Here is a 19,128-nt window from a genome sequence, read left to right on the forward strand (position 1 = left end):
TAAACGAGCGCTCATATCCACATTTCTGACTAATTGGCTCTGGACGGAGAAAGTGACGGCGGATGAGCCGCTGACGCACTTCGAATTACACCGATTGGCTGCTCGGCTGAACCCGGCCGCGGCCTTTGTTGACGACATTGTTGGTGTCTTTACAAAACCAGTGAAATATGCGAGCCGATAAACTGCAAGCTTTTTGATTCTGCCTTGGTCGTCTACTCCAAACAATGACCGCTTTAATAGACTATAAAAAGAAAAGAGGGACGGGATGGAGGCATTTATATCTGAGAATGAACTCTTGGAAGAACCACAACTCAGATTACAAACTCCAGCTTGTGCTGCAGCCCGCCTGGATGAGGAAACAGTGACCAGGCTGCAGGGTGCCCCCCTGTGCTCAGCAATGGTACAAAAAAAAAAAAACATTTGTGGAAACCGATGTTGGAAAACTGTTCTTTCCACTCCGGCCCATTTTGGGTCAAGCTCCACTGAACACAGCATGGCTTTGGCTTCTCTGTCTGCTGTGTAATCGGACCATGACCTGCTTTCTGGGCATCTGACCCGTGTCCAATAAGCAGTGAGCCAAATGAAACTATCTCACCTGTTCACTTTGTTCTCTCTGTCCTGGATCAGTCACTGGTAGCACGTCTTGTGAACGTGAAAAAGTACTGCCTTTCTCAGAGGTTTAAATGCTTTTGAGTCAACGTTTACGCTAAGCTAAGCTAACCGGCTGCCAACCGGAGCAGTCAGAGGTTATTACAATTCATCCTGGGGAGGGCCGAACTTATTCTGGTTCATCCAGTGGTTGTTGAGATGCTTCAGCCGGGGACGAGCTGGTGGATCAGTCTTCAGAACGATGTTAAAATCTCTTTCGACTGTCAAACAGTGGATGTTTCCACACAGTCGGGGAGGTTCATGAGTCTCATGCTTTACACTTCCTGCAGCTCATCCACTCCACAGGCTCATTCACTGTTAACTTAGCTACACCAGGCGGCTCTCAGCTGCCCGCAGACTTCAAAGGGCTGTTTGGCATCAGACTGGAATGATCTGACTGGCCTCTTCAACAAAGCCGTCTTCCTCCAAACGATGATACCAACAAGTTAAAAGCTGCAGCAGACAGCTTTTCTTTTTTTTTTCTTTCACTCAGGCTGTTTCACTTATCAACCAGAGGATAGACAGACCCGTCTACAGACACTGAGGCTGTCTTTATATGTCTCTTTGTAGTCATTTTACTGTCCCTTTGTGGTCATTTGCTGTCTTCTTGTGGGCGTTTGGCATCTATTTGTGTTCATTTTAGGTTTCGTTGAGATTATTTTGTCTTTCTTTGTGGTCTTTCTTTGTGGTCCTTTTCCAGACTACAAAGTCTGGTGTCTTTGTAGTCTTTATCAGTGTCTTCACAGCCATTTTCTGCCTTTTTGTGGTCATTTGTCGTCACTTTGTAGTCATTATATATCTCTCAGTGGTCATTTATGGACTCTCTATGGTTGTTTGTCTCTTTGTAGTCATGTTGTGTCTCTTTGTGTTTAGATTCTTGTCTTTTTATAGTTTGTTTCTGTTTTTTTTGTGGTTGTTTTGCATTTCTGTTGTTGTTTGACGTCTCTTCTTAGACATTTTGTATCGTCTTTTGACATCTTTCATAGTCATGTTGCTTCTCTTGAGGCCATTTGATATTTCTTTTTTGGTCATTTCTGTCTCTTTGTGGATGTTTGATGTCTCTGTAGTCATTTTGCATCTCTGAGTGGTTGATTTGCACCTCTGTAGTCATTTAGCAACACACTGTAGTCATTTTATGTCTCTTTGTAACTGGTTTGTTTCTCTTTAAGATCATTTTCCGTCTCTTAGAGTTCACGTTTCATCTCTTTATGATCATCCCGTGTCTCTTTGTGATTATTTAATTGACTTTCCAGCAAGAAATGTTAACAGTCACTGCACACGGAGGCTCTGACACTAACAAGTCACTTACATATTGTCTTCTGGTGCGAGGGTCACTGGTGGATTGGTTTTCCAGGAGGGGCCAGTGCCACCCCTGGCCACCCCGCCGGCCCTGCCCTCGCTCCCAACGTACACCGACACGCACACACCCACACTCACACATTGTTATCATGCCACAACTGACACCGTGACTGACTGACGGATCGGTTAATTACACGGAGGGCAGCTCAAAAGGAGAGGGAAGAAAAATAGGCTAAATGATGTAAGGACACGAGTATTTCAAACATGCAAAGAGAGCGCTGGTGCAATTTCAGAGGAATTTTTCTGACAGAACCCATCCCTTTACTGTAGGAAATCAGATGTTAGTTTTATTCAGAGTATCAGGTCTGAACTTGTCAGATGCTTTAGTAACAGTTGAACGCTTCAGCGCCGAGAAATGAGTGAAATATTCAGACTGTTTGTGCCTGGAGAGAAATAGCTGCCCAGACAGAGAGCCAGCACGACCCAGATATGACAGTCAGTTCACTTCTTGCTCCAAAACAGGTCAAAGTTTTTAATTACTGAATAATTCTCTGGCAAGGGTCGTATTAAAGTGAAATATCCTATAGAGGACAGTGTAGTTCAAATCAGGACACACAGAGATTGACAGTGATGCTGGATATAGTTCAGAAGAAACAATATAGGAATTAATTCACCTTGGATGACACATGTTAACAGATAATGTCCTTTCAAGCATGTTATTATGCTGCAAGAGGGAACATACACGTCATAAAGTAACATAAGGTCAACTGGACTTGTTTCAGTTTCTTGAAGACGTTTCACCTCACATCCGAGAGGCTTATTCAGTTCATACTCACTGGAGGGGAGTTGGCAGGCTTTTAAACTCTGTGTGGGTCACTACTTTGATCATTAATTGCCATCACCTCCCAGAGTACTCAAAGCTTGTATGTGCAATTTGAGGCTGGATATATTGTTTGGAGGACACTGATTAGAAATAATGACACTCATGAGGAAGTCTAGGGAAAAATGTTTTAAGATAACAGGTTCTCTGGCTCAGAAAAGCACTTATTGATAAAGTATGCCTTGAATTAACAGTTTATGCTTCTATGCTTTTATGCTTCTTTCAGATTAGTTTTTGTCTCTTTATGATCATTTTACATCCCTTTTTTTGTTGATTTTCACCTCTATAGTCATTTGGCATCGCATTGTGGTTGTTTTGGCATCTCTTTGTGTTTTTTTTAATTATATAATATATAATAGTATAAGAGTCACATTTTTCTGCATTGAGTACTTTTAATACTTTGATTACACTTTCCAGATTATATTACATGCTTTTAATTTTTGTAATTCAGTATTATATAAACACAATTTTCTGAAAATAAGAGACTTTCAGTAACTTCTCATCCTCAGTGACCTACATGCAGTACCACCTCCCACCGTCAGGGGGCGGTGTGTGAAAACATGAAGGCTCCTCTGGGGTCAGAGTGTTTCTACTTCCTGCTCGGCGGTAAAGCGTGTGCTGGTCTGCGAAGTGCAAACGTTATTGTGACGACAAGTTATCAAATCTACTAATTCACAGACAGGATTAAACACAGCCGACATGGTGAGTATACCTCGTTAATGTCTGCTATCGACTCATGAGGTGTTTTGTGGGCTTGTTTACGTTTTCACCGCGCCAAGATAGTAGCCGTTTTTGCTAGTTAGCATTAGCTACGTTAGCTTTTCATTCATATGATTTAGTGCAAGTGACTAAATGAATCCCTCACATTTATGCGCACAGGCAGAGTAAAATGTGAAATGTATTTCCTTGTTTGGTTATACGTTGAGTATTGTGCATCCTGTCATTTATGGTTAAAAGTGTGCCCGATTAAGTTAGGCACGCCAAACTCCATTCAAAAACCCTCTAATTTAGCTAGCTTAAGCTAATTGGTAATCAGTACGGTTTAAACTCCGCAGAACTTGCTCCACATAAACCCCCAGCTTCTCATCTCTACCTGCAGAGACAGCTGCTTGTTTTGATTGTCTGGTTTGGACACACGGAGGCTCATTGACCTCATTTTGCTGAAAACTATACAGTCAACAAAATAGTACAAACATAGGTGTATAATTTATCATGTATTCTAAAATACACCAAAAGCCACTTTTAGTTGGGTATATATTCAATCACAACACTAAAAATAAAGAGAGACACAACGTAATTGGTTTACCTAGCGTTGCACAGCCATGCACAAAACACATCTTGTTATCATATCATTATATATCAGAAAAGGTAACTAGAAACATGTTGTCCTTTGATATTTGTTGATTATTTCCTAAACCAACAACATATTTTGCAGCTGTTAGTAATGCCCTGGGTAAAGTTGGCAGATGCTGTCACAATATGTGTAGTTATCTAATGTAACCAAAGGTCAGTATAGTTAAGATGTGTATAATAACCTGCCTCATCTTTTCTCCACAGAGTTTACCTCTGAACCCGAAGCCATTCCTGAACGGCCTGACAGGAAAGCCAGTGATGGTGAAGCTGAAGTGGGGTATGGAGTACAAGGGCTACCTGGTGTCTGTGGATGGGTACATGAATATGCAGGTGAGAATTATTTATTGTATGCCTTGTCCCAACATGAATGTTATATATAAACCCTAACATGTGGGTTAAATATTGTGTTATATTGTATGTATAGCATTAGAAACTTTTACTCACATTCTTATTATTGATCCAAGAGTAAATCAAACATAAAAGTTAGATTAACATTGTGACTTGTTATTCCCTCTGTGATGACTTTGAATTGTTCAAACAATCCTCCCTTTATTACAAGACAAAAATACAAGTTAATGGGTGGAAAAGAGAAAACATGAGTGTTTGCAGCAGTGCCCACACAGTCTGACCTTAAAAGAAAAAAAGATGAAGACTGCAACTGTTGATTATTTTCATTTTCAATTAAACTGTTGATTATTTTCTCGATTGGTTGTTTGGGCTATAAAATGTTAGAAACTGGTGAGAATCTCAATCAGTGTTTCCCACCTTTTTATATTTACATTTTTCCCCAACAGCTGGCAAACACAGAAGAGTATGTGGATGGAGCGTTGGCGGGTCATCTTGGTGAAGTGCTAATCAGGTATGACGTGAACCTAAAACATGTTAACTAGTTCAGTAGAGGCTTCTGTATTTGATTATTTAAGTTTAGATTTACTGCTTTTAAAAGAAGGTTATCTAAAATAAGATCATGATATATTTTTGGGGATTTTTCCAGGGAAGCATCACGCCAAATCTGTCTGAACAAACAGCATCAGATTCGTTTGAAGAAGAGAAAGTTTAAAGATTCATAACCACCTTAACTTACATGTTAATAATTAATGTCAGTTTCAAAAGAAATCCATGGTTGAAGCAGAGGAGCACTAGATAATCGACCAGTTGTGTTTTGTCTTTTCCCTGCAGCCCGTTGTGTCAGTAGTGTGTGCGCTAACTGTGTTTCCTACCCACAGGTGCAATAACGTTTTGTACATCAGAGGTGTAGAAGAAGAGGAAGAAGACGGAGAGATGAGGGAGTGATGTTGGCGAAGAGGACCCGTCCTGTTGATCTGTCTGAGTGTGATTGTACCTCGTAGTTGAGTTGATGTGTGTTTGTGTTTTCACCATGTGAAACAAATGAACGCTTGAGGGTTTTTTTCTGGTTATTTTTCAAGCTTTTTTTTTTTTTTACTGTATAAGACCAATTTTATGTTGTAACATTGTGATACAGACACAATAAATGATTATACCCTTTCTTAAACCTGCTTGTTTTGTTGTGATTGTTTTGCATCTAACCAAAGTTGCACAAATTCCTCTTAGATGACAGCAAAAGATTCACCAGTTAAATGTCTGTGGCAGAAGCGCCGCCCCTCTCTGTGCACTTTAAACTCTGCTCTCCTGGGCAAATATTTGCCTTGTTCCCAAACTAGTTGAAACCCAGTCAGTCAGAAGTAAGTGTCTCTGCTTTGGATGAATCAAAATGTCCGGTAGCTACAGACTCCTGGTGAAGAACGCCAAGCAGGTGGTTCTGATCTGCAGCAACGGAGAGAAGTACATGACCAAACATGGGATGCAAAATCTTTGTGTGATTGAAAATGGGAGCGTAGTGATAGGAAGGTAAGTGTCCGACACCACAAATTAGACTGAACATTAACAGTCACCTGAGATTACTTCATGCTCAGCGTGACTAGCAGGCCAGAGTCTGAATTAGTGAATACATGTGACTCGTATCTTTAGTTTTGATGTATCTGCCTTTCGTACCTGCACAGAGTGTCAGCACTGTTCTGATCTTCTCATGTAAATGCACAGTGGTAACACCTACAGGCTGTGGTGATGTATTACACCCAGCAGTACTTGAAAAGTACATCCATTATTGCAATTTTGAGGTATTTTCCATTTTATACTATGTTATACTTCCTATTCGACTCAACCTCAGAGGGAAATACTGCTCTTTGTACTCCACCACATTTATCTGACAACTTTACTTTAAAGTTTCTGTACAGAATCTGTTTATTCAGACAAACGGTAGGATCAGTGAATGTTTACATTAAACCAACACATTTCTAAATCCAGTGATGGGCTGATTGAAGCTGTGGGGCCTGCTGAAACCATCAGAGCTCAGTATCCAGAGGCATCCTTTGAGAGAGTGATTGATGCTACAGGAATGTGTGTCCTGCCTGGTGAGTAACAGCTGGGTAATGGTTTTTGCCAAGTATGCACTGATTTATCGACCTGTATTTGCTTCATCGAGTGCTGTCAGCAAGTTAGATGACAATCACTGATCGTAGGGGTCGATGCTTTTTCGCTGTTGATATCCCTACCATCAGCAGAACAAGAAATAATAAGTAATAAGTTAAACCCTTCCCTGGCACAAAAAGATGAATTATATTGTTTTTCAAAAATCATTTCACAATCAGTATATCTCCAGTTTTTGCACATTAACTCAACAAAGGGCTGCATGCGAACTGTACTTTTGGACTGTATTCACAATAACATACTATCAGTGATTACCATCTCAAGAACCTTCTTGTTTCAGGGTTGGTTGATGCCCACACCCATCCGGTCTGGGCTGGTGACAGGGTGCATGAATTTGCAATGAAGGTAAGTATACTCTGACCCTCTCTTTCTTTACCCTGCTTCTGCAACTGCAGCCAAATGCAATGAATGTTTTTTTTTTCTACAGCTGGCAGGTGCCACCTACATGGACGTGCACCGGGCCGGTGGAGGGATCCACTTCACGGTGCAGCACACTCGAGCAGCCAGCTCCTCTGAGCTGCTGGCCTCCCTCAGCAGCAGGTTGACGCGGATGCAGCGAGCCGGCACGACCCTGGTGGAGTGTAAGAGCGGATACGGCCTGGAGCTGCAGACTGAGCTCAAGATGCTGGAGGTGATCGAGGAGGCCAGACGCACCCTGCCCATCAACGTCTCCTCCACCTACTGTGGAGCCCACGCAGTACCAAAGTATGCACCGACCTCAATGTGATCTAATCTCACATCACATCCTGAATATGAATCCTTACTGTCCTTCTCTGTCCCTTGTCCAGGGGGAAGACAGTTGCAGAGGCCACAAAGGACATCCTGCAGGTTCAGCTGCCCCGTCTGAAACAACAGATGTCTGCTGGGAGTCTGAGAGTCGACAACATCGACGTGTTCTGTGAGCAGGGAGTGTTTGACCTCAGCTCCACTCGCTCCATCCTGCAGGCCGGTAAAGACATGGGCCTCAACATCAACTTCCACGGAGACGAGCTTCATCCCATGAACTCTGCTCAGGTATCACCATCTCCTGAAGCTGTCTTTACTGTTTTTTGGCCACTTGGGGGGAGCGGTGGAATTAAGCTAATAAGCTGAAATTGAAAAAAAAATAAATAAAAAATTGTTTCATCAGGACATTGAAGCGATTTTTAGTCATTGATCATAATCTTGATAACCTGTGTTTGTCAGTTGGGTGCAGAGCTCGGAGCTTTAGCCATCAGTCACCTGGAGGAGGTCACAGACGAGGGGATCGCTGCCATGGCAACAGCAAGAACGGCTGCCGTCCTTCTGCCAACCACAGCCTACATCCTACGGTACTGTAACACCAGAGGTGGATTGTAACTAAGTACATTTATGTTTTCGTGCCACTTTATTCTTCCACTTCCACTTCATGTCAGAGGGAAATACTCTACTTTTTACTTTACTACAATTATGTGACAGCTTGAGTTACTTAGCTACTTATTTTTGGATTCAAAAGTATTCAAATTTTATAATACTTAGTCAGTCACAGTGGACATTTTACCTTTAAAACTTGAAGTACATTCTCCTGATTATGCTGAGACATTGCCACTTAAGTAAGATTTTCCATGCAGGACTTTTACTTGTAATGGAGTTTTTTAACAGTGAGATATTATGTAAGTAAAGAGCCTGAATACTTCCTCCATGACTGTGCAAGACACACACACATACTCATACACCCCTCACAGCTGTGAGTTGTCTAATAATGTGTGTGTGTTCAGGCTGCCGCAGCCTCGGGCCAGAGACATGTTGGACGCCGGGGTAATTGTTGCCCTCGGCAGCGACTTCAACCCCAACGCCTACTGCTGCTCCATGGTGAGTACAACACGAGAGGTTTACAGTTGACGCAGAGGAGTTTTGCATGATGGACTCACCCCTCGTCTCTGTCCTATCCACCTCCTTCAGCCTATCGTCATGCACCTGGCCTGTGTCAACATGAGGATGTCCATGCCGGAGGCTCTGGCCGCGGCCACCATCAACGCTGCCTACGCCCTCGGGCGCTCCCACACACACGGCTCCCTGGAGGTCAACAAACATGGAGACCTGCTCATCCTCAACACCACACGGTAAATCAGGACGGGAAAAGATGTTAAGATGTACACGGAGAAGAGAATATATCTGGATCTATAAAATTATATTTTTATTATTAGATGATCATTGATAAAAGTCAGCTGCATTTATCATGGTAAGATAGAGATGCAGTGAGTGGAAAACCATACAGGGTTCAGCCACTGGTGAAAAGTAATCAGTGATGGAATGTAACCAAGTACATTTACTTGAGTACAAGTTACTTGAGTACACTTTTGAAGTAATTGTACTGCAACTACATTTATTTGATAACTATAGTTACTAGTTACTTTGCAGAACACATGCTGCATCTGAGCCAAAGTACAGCATATTTAATTTTTTTTTTGATCAGCAATCAGATAAAAAACAACAAAAACAAAACAATGATTTGCACAATTGGAAAAGTGCTGAATATCAGAACATCAGATGTGATAATTGTTTAACCCATATTATACAGTATATACGTGGGTCAGTGACAAATAAGGGTTTGCATTATGAGCAATTCAAAAATGTTTAAAAAGACTGCGAGGGCCGTTCATCGCTGCTTGCAGCTTTAATTTTTATTAATTTTTATATGTAAATATTAGCATGTTAGCTCAATAGCTTCCAGGTCATGTGATCAATAGACTCAAAATCATGTTGGGATCATGTAACTACACTGGCTGCATGAGTCATGGGTCACCAGATTTGGCCCATAGCTCGTTACACATGAGTACGTTAATTCGATACTACAACTGCCCTCATGTGCAGCACGATAGCTCAGTAGCACCCCCTAACGCCCCCTTATGGCTTTTCCCATAAATTTTTTTTCATTTCTACGCCTCCTACTTTATTTCACTAGTCCTACAGATTTAACGCCACAGACTTCACACTCACTAAAAATCATCTTCAGACCTTGATGATGACACCTTGTCAAAAGCTTTTGCCTCCGATATACATATGTATCATGACCAGACGCACAAAATACCCCTCGGCACCGAAACCCTCAGTCCAACAGGAAGTCGGCCACTTTGGTTCACAGCGGCCATTTTGTCAAACTTGAAGCCCCGCCTCCTAAATGCACATACACTAACGAATTTCGGCACGCATAAGTATCGTGACCAAGCGCACAAAAAAGCCTCTTGGACCCACAACGTCAGTCCAAAGGGAAGTTTGCCATTTTGGTTCAAAGTTGAGATGTTGCAGCCATTTCCACCAATTTCCATGGCTCCTACTTTAATTAACTTGCCCTACAGTTCATCGCTGCTTGCAGCTTTAATTTATACTTGTACTTTTGATAATTGCCTTTTATACATCAAGAAAAGTTCAAAAAGAAAAGTTCAGTTCAATATTCATCTTGTGACGACTGCATGCCCTGTGTGTTTAAATGAATTACCTGTATGTGAAACACACCCTCACCTTTACGTTTGTACTGCAGGTGGGAGCATCTGATCTACCAGCTGGGAGGACATCAGGAGCTAATCCGCTATGTTGTCATTAAAGGAAACATCGTGTATGATAATGAGAAAACCATGAATTTATAACCATAAAATAGATAATTTCTTACCGATTCAGATTAGTGTCGGTATATTAACAAATCTGACAGCTACAGCTTGTATTCAGCTGAGATTGTATGCGTATGATGATTACAGGTCTGTCAGGTCTTTCCATAAATGTCAAAATGTTTCTATACATAAATATTAACCTGCAAATCTGTAACTGACTCAATGTTTGTGCTGCTTGTTAAAATGTGACGAAAGCCAATGAATCAATTATTACAAAAAAATATGCTTCAAGTTTATTTTATCTAGTAAAGTTAAGTAAATTTCTCAAGTGTACTTTATGTAGGTAAGTACACTACTATCAATGCAGGCTACTAGTAATGCAGGCCTACATTCAAGCATACTACTTAAACACTTATTGGGACTAAATTGGCCCACTTTTAGTTTATAAAAGTATACTTCTGACTTAGAGTACAGAAAAATTGACATCCCAGCTCAACAGAATATACAAGTAAACTGAAAAGTATACTCTTTTATTTGTAGTTTAAAAGAAGTATACTTAGAGCACACCTGACTTCATTTTGTAACGGATCTCACAGCATCAACAACTCCTAGAAACTGATGTTTTTAGATAAATGACAAACCGGTTGATTAAATTCTGCCTCTTATCACTAGGATTCAGTTAAAGTCAAGCTATCAGTCGTTGAGTGACTACAGAGGCATTTCTTTATCACTTCTGAAACAGGTAAAATACTTCACAACGCAAGTGATCAGTTTATTGATTGATCTGACCTTATGTTAAAGTTTATAATGACCTGCTGCTCACCCTGCTTTATCTATAGGCTATAATCAAAGAGCTGGTGTTTGACTGTCAGGGTGAAAACAGATATAGAGTAAAGAAAGTAATGAGGTCAACGAGTCAGTTATCAGTACACCTAACATTTGTAAAGAGTGCTTTTATTGAACATGTTAGTACACAACACTTGTTTTATATAAATGTATCAATACATTTTTCCACAGGCATAGCTTTAGACAACTAAAACAACCCTTTCTCCTCACTTTTCCTCCGCTCAGTCTTTGTTCTCAGTTCTGCTCGTCAGACACCAATCCTCTACACACAATACTTTACATGAAAACACACATTATGATGTGATTTTTAAAAGGTAACCATAAGAAAAACTAGTTTGAATACTATTCACAACAATAAATGGTTGTATAAATGAAGAAATGTGGGATAAAAGGCGGTTGTGGCACACAATAACTGTCTTGTTTGTCCTATAAACAAAAGGTGAGAGTAACAGATGTGACGGGCTGGTATAACAACATGACGTTGTTAATCCCCTTCAGGCTTCATACTTCTTCCCTGCTCTGTGGATCTGTTGGTAAAGCGTCATCGAGAAAGCCATACCAAGGAGCTGGAAAAACAAAAACATGTCAAAAATAATTAAACTAATGCCACTTGAGTGTCTGAGTAAGTGTCTCATAGATAGCTGCATACCTGTATGACCAGCACACACATGGCGATGGTTCCCAGAAGGTGTTTGTTGTCATCCAGCCACTCCTCCACCTTCTCATAGCAACCCTGAAAACACACAGCAACATTAGTTAGGAAGGGAGGAAGACGAGTTCTGCACATCAGAAGGCATCCAGTTTAAAACCCAGACTCCACGACTCTTGCTTTTGTTGTTTCTGATGTCAAATTAAACAGACAACAAACATTTTCATTGAAGCCGAGCGTGAGGATTTATGTTTTTCTCCTTGTTTAGAAAGGAAAAGTTGGACATTTTGGGACCAAAGATTCAATTTGGCCCACCAGATGTTTCTAGCAAAAAATAAATTCATAAAAAAAAGATGATGTCTATGCTGTTTATTTTTTTGTGAAGTACAAATGCTTTTTAAATATATAGGATCCATAATTATTCATAATTTTTCTGAGCAAAGGTTTGAGAAGGAAGTCATTCATTTAAGAGAATTTGGGATCCTTTTTGGACCAACATTAATTTCCAGATTTGGCCGTCCAAGGGAAAAAGTTTGGGCACCCTTGCTTTGTATTTACAGTAATAGTGTTCGCCACAGAGTACAACTTTAACTTCTATTTTAAGACACAATCACACACACTGACCCGTGTCCAGAAGGCGTTGGAGGCGTTGCGACCACAGCCCTGGTAAAATTGCTGGCAGCAGCGGTCAGGAACCACGTTTTCATGCAGGGCAGTGTACCAGTCATTGTGACTCATCACTCCACAACAATGCCACTGGTGCACACAGACAGGAGACAGAAACAGTCATTTATTTCTAAAAATGACATTACTTGCTTACAGCTGAGGTTACAGAGAGCATTGCGGGATGATATGAGGTTGGAGCTGGATGAAAAACAAAATCTCAAACAATGAAAGAAGAAGAATGGCAAGAAATACATATTGTCAGTATATTACGCTGTACTTTTCCAAGCCTAAATAAAGTTTATTTTAATGTGACATGTCTTTATGTGTGTGTAGTATTACCTCTCCCTGTATGGCGTTCCACGCATCCCTCAGGCCTGCATTGTTATCTGTGTTGTACAGCACCAGCCCTTCCTTCAGGTCCCGTCTGGCATTGTCACTCACCTGGGAACAAAGAACAGAGTAAAGAGGTGGATCATGGGATATGTAGGCACACTCACATACAGTAGGAGAAGAACATTAAATATGAATGTTCCTTTGCGTGGTTGTACCTTGTCGGTGTAGACAAAGAACAGGATGAGGAGGATAAGTTCGGCCAAGAGGATGATCAACAGAACGATGAAAAACTGAAGAAAATCATACGAGAAAGACGATTAAACAGAAACATGAAGGATACACTGATGTTGCATTTATGTCAATGAAAAACATTGTTAATATGAGCTCCCTACTTAAAAATATGCTTAATTTCACCCTTAGGATGTAAATTATGAGAAATTAACCTGGTTGAGGTCCTGACTTTTTCCATGTTATGAGCATAATAATACCATGTAATGACAAATATAAATTAACTTTTTAACTTCACTATAAAGTTTCTCCATCATGTAAAATTCCGACACAACCTGAACACAGCACTAAGAAGTACACTCTGACTTAAACTGATATTTAAAAGCAACAAGTAGTGATGCATGATGGGCATTGTGGTACACTCACACTCAACAGCAGGCACTTGTTCTCCTTGATGGCACCCAGGCAACCCAGGAACCCCGTCACCATGACGACCGTGCCGAGGGTGATGATGAGGTTGGCGGCGGAGAGCGACGGGAAGGACGGCGACAGGGTGGCAAAGCTGCCCTGAGACACCGACAGCCACACGCCGACACCCAACAATCCACACCCGCCCAGCTGAAACACACACAGGAAACTCAAACACTTCCTGCTGATTTGTTGATTATTGTTTTGCTGATTTCACCACTGATTTATGTTAACATCTAAAGAACTTTGTGTGTGTGTGGAAAATTACCCAGAAGAGCAGGTTGAAGAGGAACAGCATGTATTTGACACAGCAGATGCAACCACGAGCCATGACTGAATCGACGGGCACTGAAAGAAATTAATTAAAACAACAAGTTTAATAAAAGATTAAATTAATGATGCATTTAAATCAGAGCTGATGATTCTCTTGTCAGTCAACTGAAGCATTGCGCAGGGATAAAACTGTGAATAAACAAACTTTAAGGTCGAATATGAACTTGAATCATGTCATTCATCATAACTGGTTGGGGTTTTGCAGCATATTTCATCTATCGTTGGTAGTTAGTTCACCAACCTCTTTGTTTCCTCTTACGTCACACTAAGTGTAAACATTTCATTCTCCATGGAGAGTCACGCTGAAATCACATCACAACAAGGAGGAGACGAACTCACCACTTCAGGAGGAGACACAGGAGAACGGAGAAGGTCTAGTGGAGAACCTGGGACACAGAAGTGTACAGAAACTTTCAAACTTCACTGTATATTGTATACAAGCTATTATATATATGCTATGATGAAGTTGGTTAACACTGAAATAGGGCTACAACTAAGTAATACTTAACAGCAGATTATTTTCTTGGTTAATTGATTAGTTGTTTAGTCAGTGAAGACGTAAAAAATGTCCATCATTGTTGATCATGTTTCAACAAACAACAAACATTTGTTTTTTAATAATGATCCCTCAAATGTGGTTATCAAACACTTGTGACAAAGATATGTAACAGGTAGGATATTTTACAGGTTTACAGTTAAATCTTAACTGTAAAGTATAACCTTACTTTCTAAAATATCATTAATGTATGTACATTCAGGAGTATAACAATATTTTAATAAAGATAGCAAGTTCACTAATATGAGAATTATCTTGATTGACTGATTTTTTTGAACACTGAACAAACTAAATAAACAAACTGACCTTAAAGGACAAAAATGATTTCATACTGTTTTACTTTGTTTATATGTGGCGGACCCTGCCACCTTTCTAGCTTCAAACAGTCTTTTCCTCTGAGAACAGCTCGTCTATTCAGTCATGGAAATACTAAATAAATAAATAAACCTCATTATTATTGCAAATATTACAATTCTTGGATTTCTTCTCCAAAACTACAGAGTGGCCCTTTAAAGTAGAGCTAACTGTTGTTTGATGTTTAGCAGCTAGCTTAACTTCTTTCATGACCGTTGACTCATAAAGCAACAGTTAAACTGTTTCATGTGGCCAGACGACGACTACATTACAGTTTACGTTTTTTATTTAAAACCTATAAACCGTCTTAGTGGATTTATTTGTTGTTAAAGTCGCATAAACAACATTTAAATCTGTATTTTTATCGTTAATCTGACAAACAGCGGATTCTGTCCCCCGTCTCCACGTGACGTCACTGGACCAAACTTCAGTTTTGCGGTTTTTTTACGTCAGTTTGCGCTAAAAAACGGACAGAAGACGCGCTGGAGTCGCTGCTAAAGACGCTAACTTTGTACTTTAGTGACAACAAAACGTGCCGATGTTCGCCACGGGCACGTAAATCACAACGCTGCGGGGTCGGGCCGTGATTGTTTTCATGTCCATGCCCTCGGAAATGAGACGGGAACACAGGGGGAAAAAAGCAGGGATCGTTTCCTACCGTCGGCTACGAACTGGAGCTCATCTTCCCGCGGACGTCTCGAGTTTGAGCCGCAGAGACCTTCACATACTCCCGCTGCTTCACCTCACGGCAGCACTCGGTACGAAAACTAATCCGACGGCTGGAAACTGTAAAAGTCGGCTCTGAAGTTTCGTCGATGGCTGGAGAGAAGAGGAGGAGGAGGAGGAGGAGGATTCTCCAGAGAGGGCGGAGCACAGCGGAGGAAGCACCCGGAGTGGAGGCGTGACGGTCCGGGCTGGAGAGAGAAGGACCGTCCGGGCAAAGACCCTGCTGCGCTGTGTCAGTATGACCGGCTGTAGGCACAGGCGGTGAGGGACAAAGTGCTCCAGTCATTCCTCAGTAAAAGTAAAGATATCATGTTAAAATAGTACTTGGACCCCATGTTGAGTGAATCCTTCAGACATGCTGACTCTGATAGAGGCAGAACTAATGTTTGACAGTGACAGACACTTCGGGCACATTGCCGTACTTCTGTTTTACCTAATTCTTAATTTCCTCATCAGTTTGTTTTCTAGAGAAACCATTAAAGGTTTAAGTTTGTGGTATGATGCAGCTCTTAGTGACAAGCAGTTGTTCCAGGGTTGAGACAACAGATAGTGGATGGCATTTAGGGTGTAGATGTCAGGGCCTTTAGGCAAACTCAAGGTCTGGTAGTTTAGTCTGTTGCCACAAATACTGTCACTGTTTACAATGTAGTGTTTGTTTTTTTTCAAAGGCAGCGGCGCATGAGAACATGAAACTAGCTACCTCTCATATTAGAAAATTACTAGGAGCCCCACAGTGTCTAAGCAGTGTATGGAAACACAATAGAGAGAAATATGTAATACCAATTGTAAAATAAAGTAAAAATAAAAAATGTACCAGGCTTCCATAGGGACCAACTTCTGTTTTTTCTTTGAAACCCACTGTTATAAGTCAAAGTCAACTCCACTTTCTCTTTCAGGTGTCTCGGTGAGCACCATGGTGGATCTGCAGAAGAGAATCATTAATGGTCAAATCTGTACTGACACTGAGCGTTGGTACCATGTGCAATTGATTATGACATCACAGAATGGTAGAGCCCGCTGCGGTGGCTCTATGATCAGTGACCAGTGGATTCTGACTGCACGTCACTGCTGGGAGCCGGGAGAGTGAGACATTTTTATTTAAAAAATATTAACAATATATTTCTCACTTATAAATTCAATCTGAAAGTCCTAATGCACTCATAAGTATTTATCTGATTAAAAATGATAGCATTCACAAAATAAAGATAGCAACTGCTTATGTTCATGTTCAGAACTGACATGTAGTATTACAATATTATGTATTTACAGTGACGTTCCTCTTTGACCTCTTCTTACTTGTAGGACAATCACGGCACTTTTAGGTGTGCATCCAGGTGGTGAAGGAGACCCTCAGGAAATTGACTTGAGAAACATTCATCCACACGATAGCGCTGACATCATGCTGCTGAAGCTGAGGAAAGCTAAATCTGGTTTTAATCATATAAATCTTCCTGACTGTGTTAATCATCCGACTCCCAAGAAGTGAGTTGTGATCTTTCCCCTTTAATAAGTCTGAAAGCTCAACTCTTGAGGAACTCAAAATGAAAAACTGACCTTTGCTTTTTTTCTCCTTTTCATTGTGTTTCAGTGCTATGGTTCAGATTGCAGGTCATGCAGCCACCACTGCAGCTTCTGATGGAACAAGAAGTGAGATTAATCTTGTTTATTTTATATTAACAGTTATATATGTTTATCACAGCATGTGTTCTTATTTTTCTTTTTACAACACTGATTCCAAAATAGTAGGGACGCTGTGTGAAACATAAATAAAGCACGTCATAATTTGCTGATCCTTTTTTGACATATCCTCAATTTCAAATAGCACAAAGACAATATATTTAGTGTTTTACTTATCAACTTCATTGATTTTTGTGAATATATATTTATTCAGAGTTTGATGCATGTTTCAAACAAGTTAGGAATGAAAGGCTCAGTCGTTCACAAACAAGGACACACTTTGTGACACACAGAGTTGTTTAAATGATATAACTACACCACTTAGCAACAGTAGCCCCTTTTAGTTAGAAAATGCGGCACATTTGCAGCCAGGTAAAGGCTGCAATCTGCCGTCTTGTCTATGTGAAACGGAGGTGTAATATTCCTCCTTTTCAAAAAAGCTGCCACTGGGGTAGGTGTAAATATGTGACGTGACGCGAAGCATGAAGTTGGGCTGCTTCTTCTCCCGGCGAAACTCCTCGGTGACCTTTTCATACAAAATACCATCTTTCACAGTCCCCGTGACTGTTTCTGAGTGTTTAACACTGTGTTTAACAACTGTGGTTGTTAAACACAGATTGTTTGCAAGTAATGTCTGTTTTTATTTCAGTTTTACACAGTGTCCACAAATTGATCAGAATCATTCACTTGCAAACATATATTTTCATTAAGTACATTTTTATTTTGTCTTAAAGGTTTGTTGCTTATTAATTACATTTATGTAAACACATTGTAAAATATAAATCTTAAGCTTAACTCAGCAGAATTCATTTGAGACTTTTTCGATAATAAAGCAGATAAATAGCCTAATTTAAAGATGCTGTTTGATTTTTAAAAAAATATTCAAACTTCTTTGAACGTATTTTATAATCGTCAAAGTAAGTATTAATATTAAGACTCCACTGGTAAGATACAGCAGAGTTTTCGTCATTTGTTGGTGAAGTGTGTAAAAGTTAAGTAGATTATGTAGAAAAACTTTCCTTTTATATTCTCATCTAGCGCCTTATCGTGTACCGGATCTCAAGTGTGCATACGTCAAAGCTATTGAATGTCCGACGATGGTCAGTACCGCACCATATGATCAGGTGTTCTGTGGTGCAAGTAGTGTCAACTCTAAACAAGTGGATTCATGTCATGTGAGTAGGAATGGCTTCTAACCTTATATCTTTTCAACAGTCATTACAAGTTTTTACACTTTATTATACAGTGAATAATTATTTCAAAAGTCTGTAAAAAAAAATTTATACATCTCTTTCACAGGGTGACTCTGGTGGAGGAGTCGTGTACAATGACACGATTTATGGTGTCATACTGACTGGAAGTAAAAAAGCCTGTACTACACCAGTTGAATTCATGGGGGTCTGTGGACACATGAGGTGGATCAAGAAGATCACATCAAAAAGCTCTCTTGACAAACTAGAAAGATGTGTGTTTGGATGTGGTTAATTGTGAAATATCCCATCATTTACCAGAAATGTCATACTGTTGAGTTACTCTAAATATACAGTTGATACATTTACAATTGATTGGTTTACATTAAATGTTCAACTATCATTAGTCGTGTCTGAGTCACAGAAGTTAATCATATAGATTCTTCCTGTTATAATGTTGTTATGATAAAAAGAGAACCAGATTTCTACAATCGTACACGTTCCTGTTTGTAAATCAAATGGATTTGACCTGTTATTACAGTCCTTGTATGGAAAAACTAGTGAAACTATGAAAAAGGTGTAATAATCGTCTGCTCTTCCTTTTAACCACACTGATAACATGACTCTCCTTATACAGTTATGACATGAGGTAATAATGATGTCAAATAAAATGACTTGCAACCCTTATCTTGCTGATCATTGTCTCTATTCAGTGTCACATCTGCACAAAAAAACCTTGGTCTGTGCTCATGAACCACACATATGATGTTTGTCAGTTTAAAAGATAATTTTCCAAATCAATAGTTGATGTTTGTCGTAAAGATAGTAACAAATCATGTAGTTTTGTG

The 19,128-nt window shown here is 40.1% G+C and overlaps 4 protein-coding genes across 4 annotated transcripts; 3 read left to right on the forward strand and 1 right to left on the reverse strand.

Moving 5' to 3' along the window:
- The first annotated feature begins 3,388 nt into the window (after positions 1-3,388).
- On the forward strand, positions 3,389-5,693 carry snrpf (small nuclear ribonucleoprotein polypeptide F). Its single transcript, XM_084346482.1, has 4 exons — positions 3,389-3,529; positions 4,385-4,510; positions 4,975-5,039; positions 5,407-5,693. Exons 1-4 carry the CDS (start codon positions 3,527-3,529, stop codon positions 5,471-5,473), a joined length of 261 nt encoding a protein of 86 aa, XP_084202608.1. The 5' UTR covers positions 3,389-3,526; the 3' UTR covers positions 5,474-5,693.
- A 189-nt stretch (positions 5,694-5,882) lies between these two features.
- On the forward strand, positions 5,883-10,522 carry amdhd1 (amidohydrolase domain containing 1). Its single transcript, XM_084345691.1, has 9 exons — positions 5,883-6,049; positions 6,506-6,612; positions 6,969-7,033; positions 7,116-7,393; positions 7,477-7,702; positions 7,874-7,998; positions 8,425-8,518; positions 8,609-8,769; positions 10,188-10,522. The coding sequence occupies exons 1-9, from the start codon at positions 5,913-5,915 to the stop codon at positions 10,291-10,293; spliced, it is 1,299 nt and encodes a 432-aa protein (XP_084201817.1). The 5' UTR covers positions 5,883-5,912; the 3' UTR covers positions 10,294-10,522.
- Positions 10,523-11,187: 665 nt separating this feature from the next.
- LOC311252454 (tetraspanin-9) lies at positions 11,188-15,702 on the reverse strand. The gene is made up of 9 exons (XM_084345607.1): positions 15,346-15,702; positions 14,117-14,163; positions 13,713-13,792; positions 13,403-13,594; positions 12,964-13,038; positions 12,755-12,856; positions 12,374-12,505; positions 11,750-11,833; positions 11,188-11,666 (listed from the first exon to the last, which is right to left on the reverse strand). Exons 3-9 carry the CDS (start codon positions 13,773-13,775, stop codon positions 11,595-11,597), a joined length of 720 nt encoding a protein of 239 aa, XP_084201733.1. The 5' UTR covers positions 13,776-13,792; positions 14,117-14,163; positions 15,346-15,702; the 3' UTR covers positions 11,188-11,594.
- A 59-nt stretch (positions 15,703-15,761) lies between these two features.
- Positions 15,762-18,967, forward strand: LOC311252456 (serine protease 1-like). Its single transcript, XM_084345612.1, has 5 exons — positions 15,762-16,496; positions 16,716-16,895; positions 17,002-17,060; positions 18,129-18,265; positions 18,390-18,967. The coding sequence occupies exons 1-5, from the start codon at positions 16,222-16,224 to the stop codon at positions 18,573-18,575; spliced, it is 837 nt and encodes a 278-aa protein (XP_084201738.1). The 5' UTR covers positions 15,762-16,221; the 3' UTR covers positions 18,576-18,967.
- The last annotated feature ends 161 nt before the right edge of the window (positions 18,968-19,128 follow it).

This window comes from Pagrus pagrus (genome assembly GCF_965226575.1).
Source record: "Pagrus pagrus genome assembly, chromosome: 23".
Lineage (NCBI taxonomy): Eukaryota > Metazoa > Chordata > Actinopteri > Spariformes > Sparidae > Pagrus > Pagrus pagrus.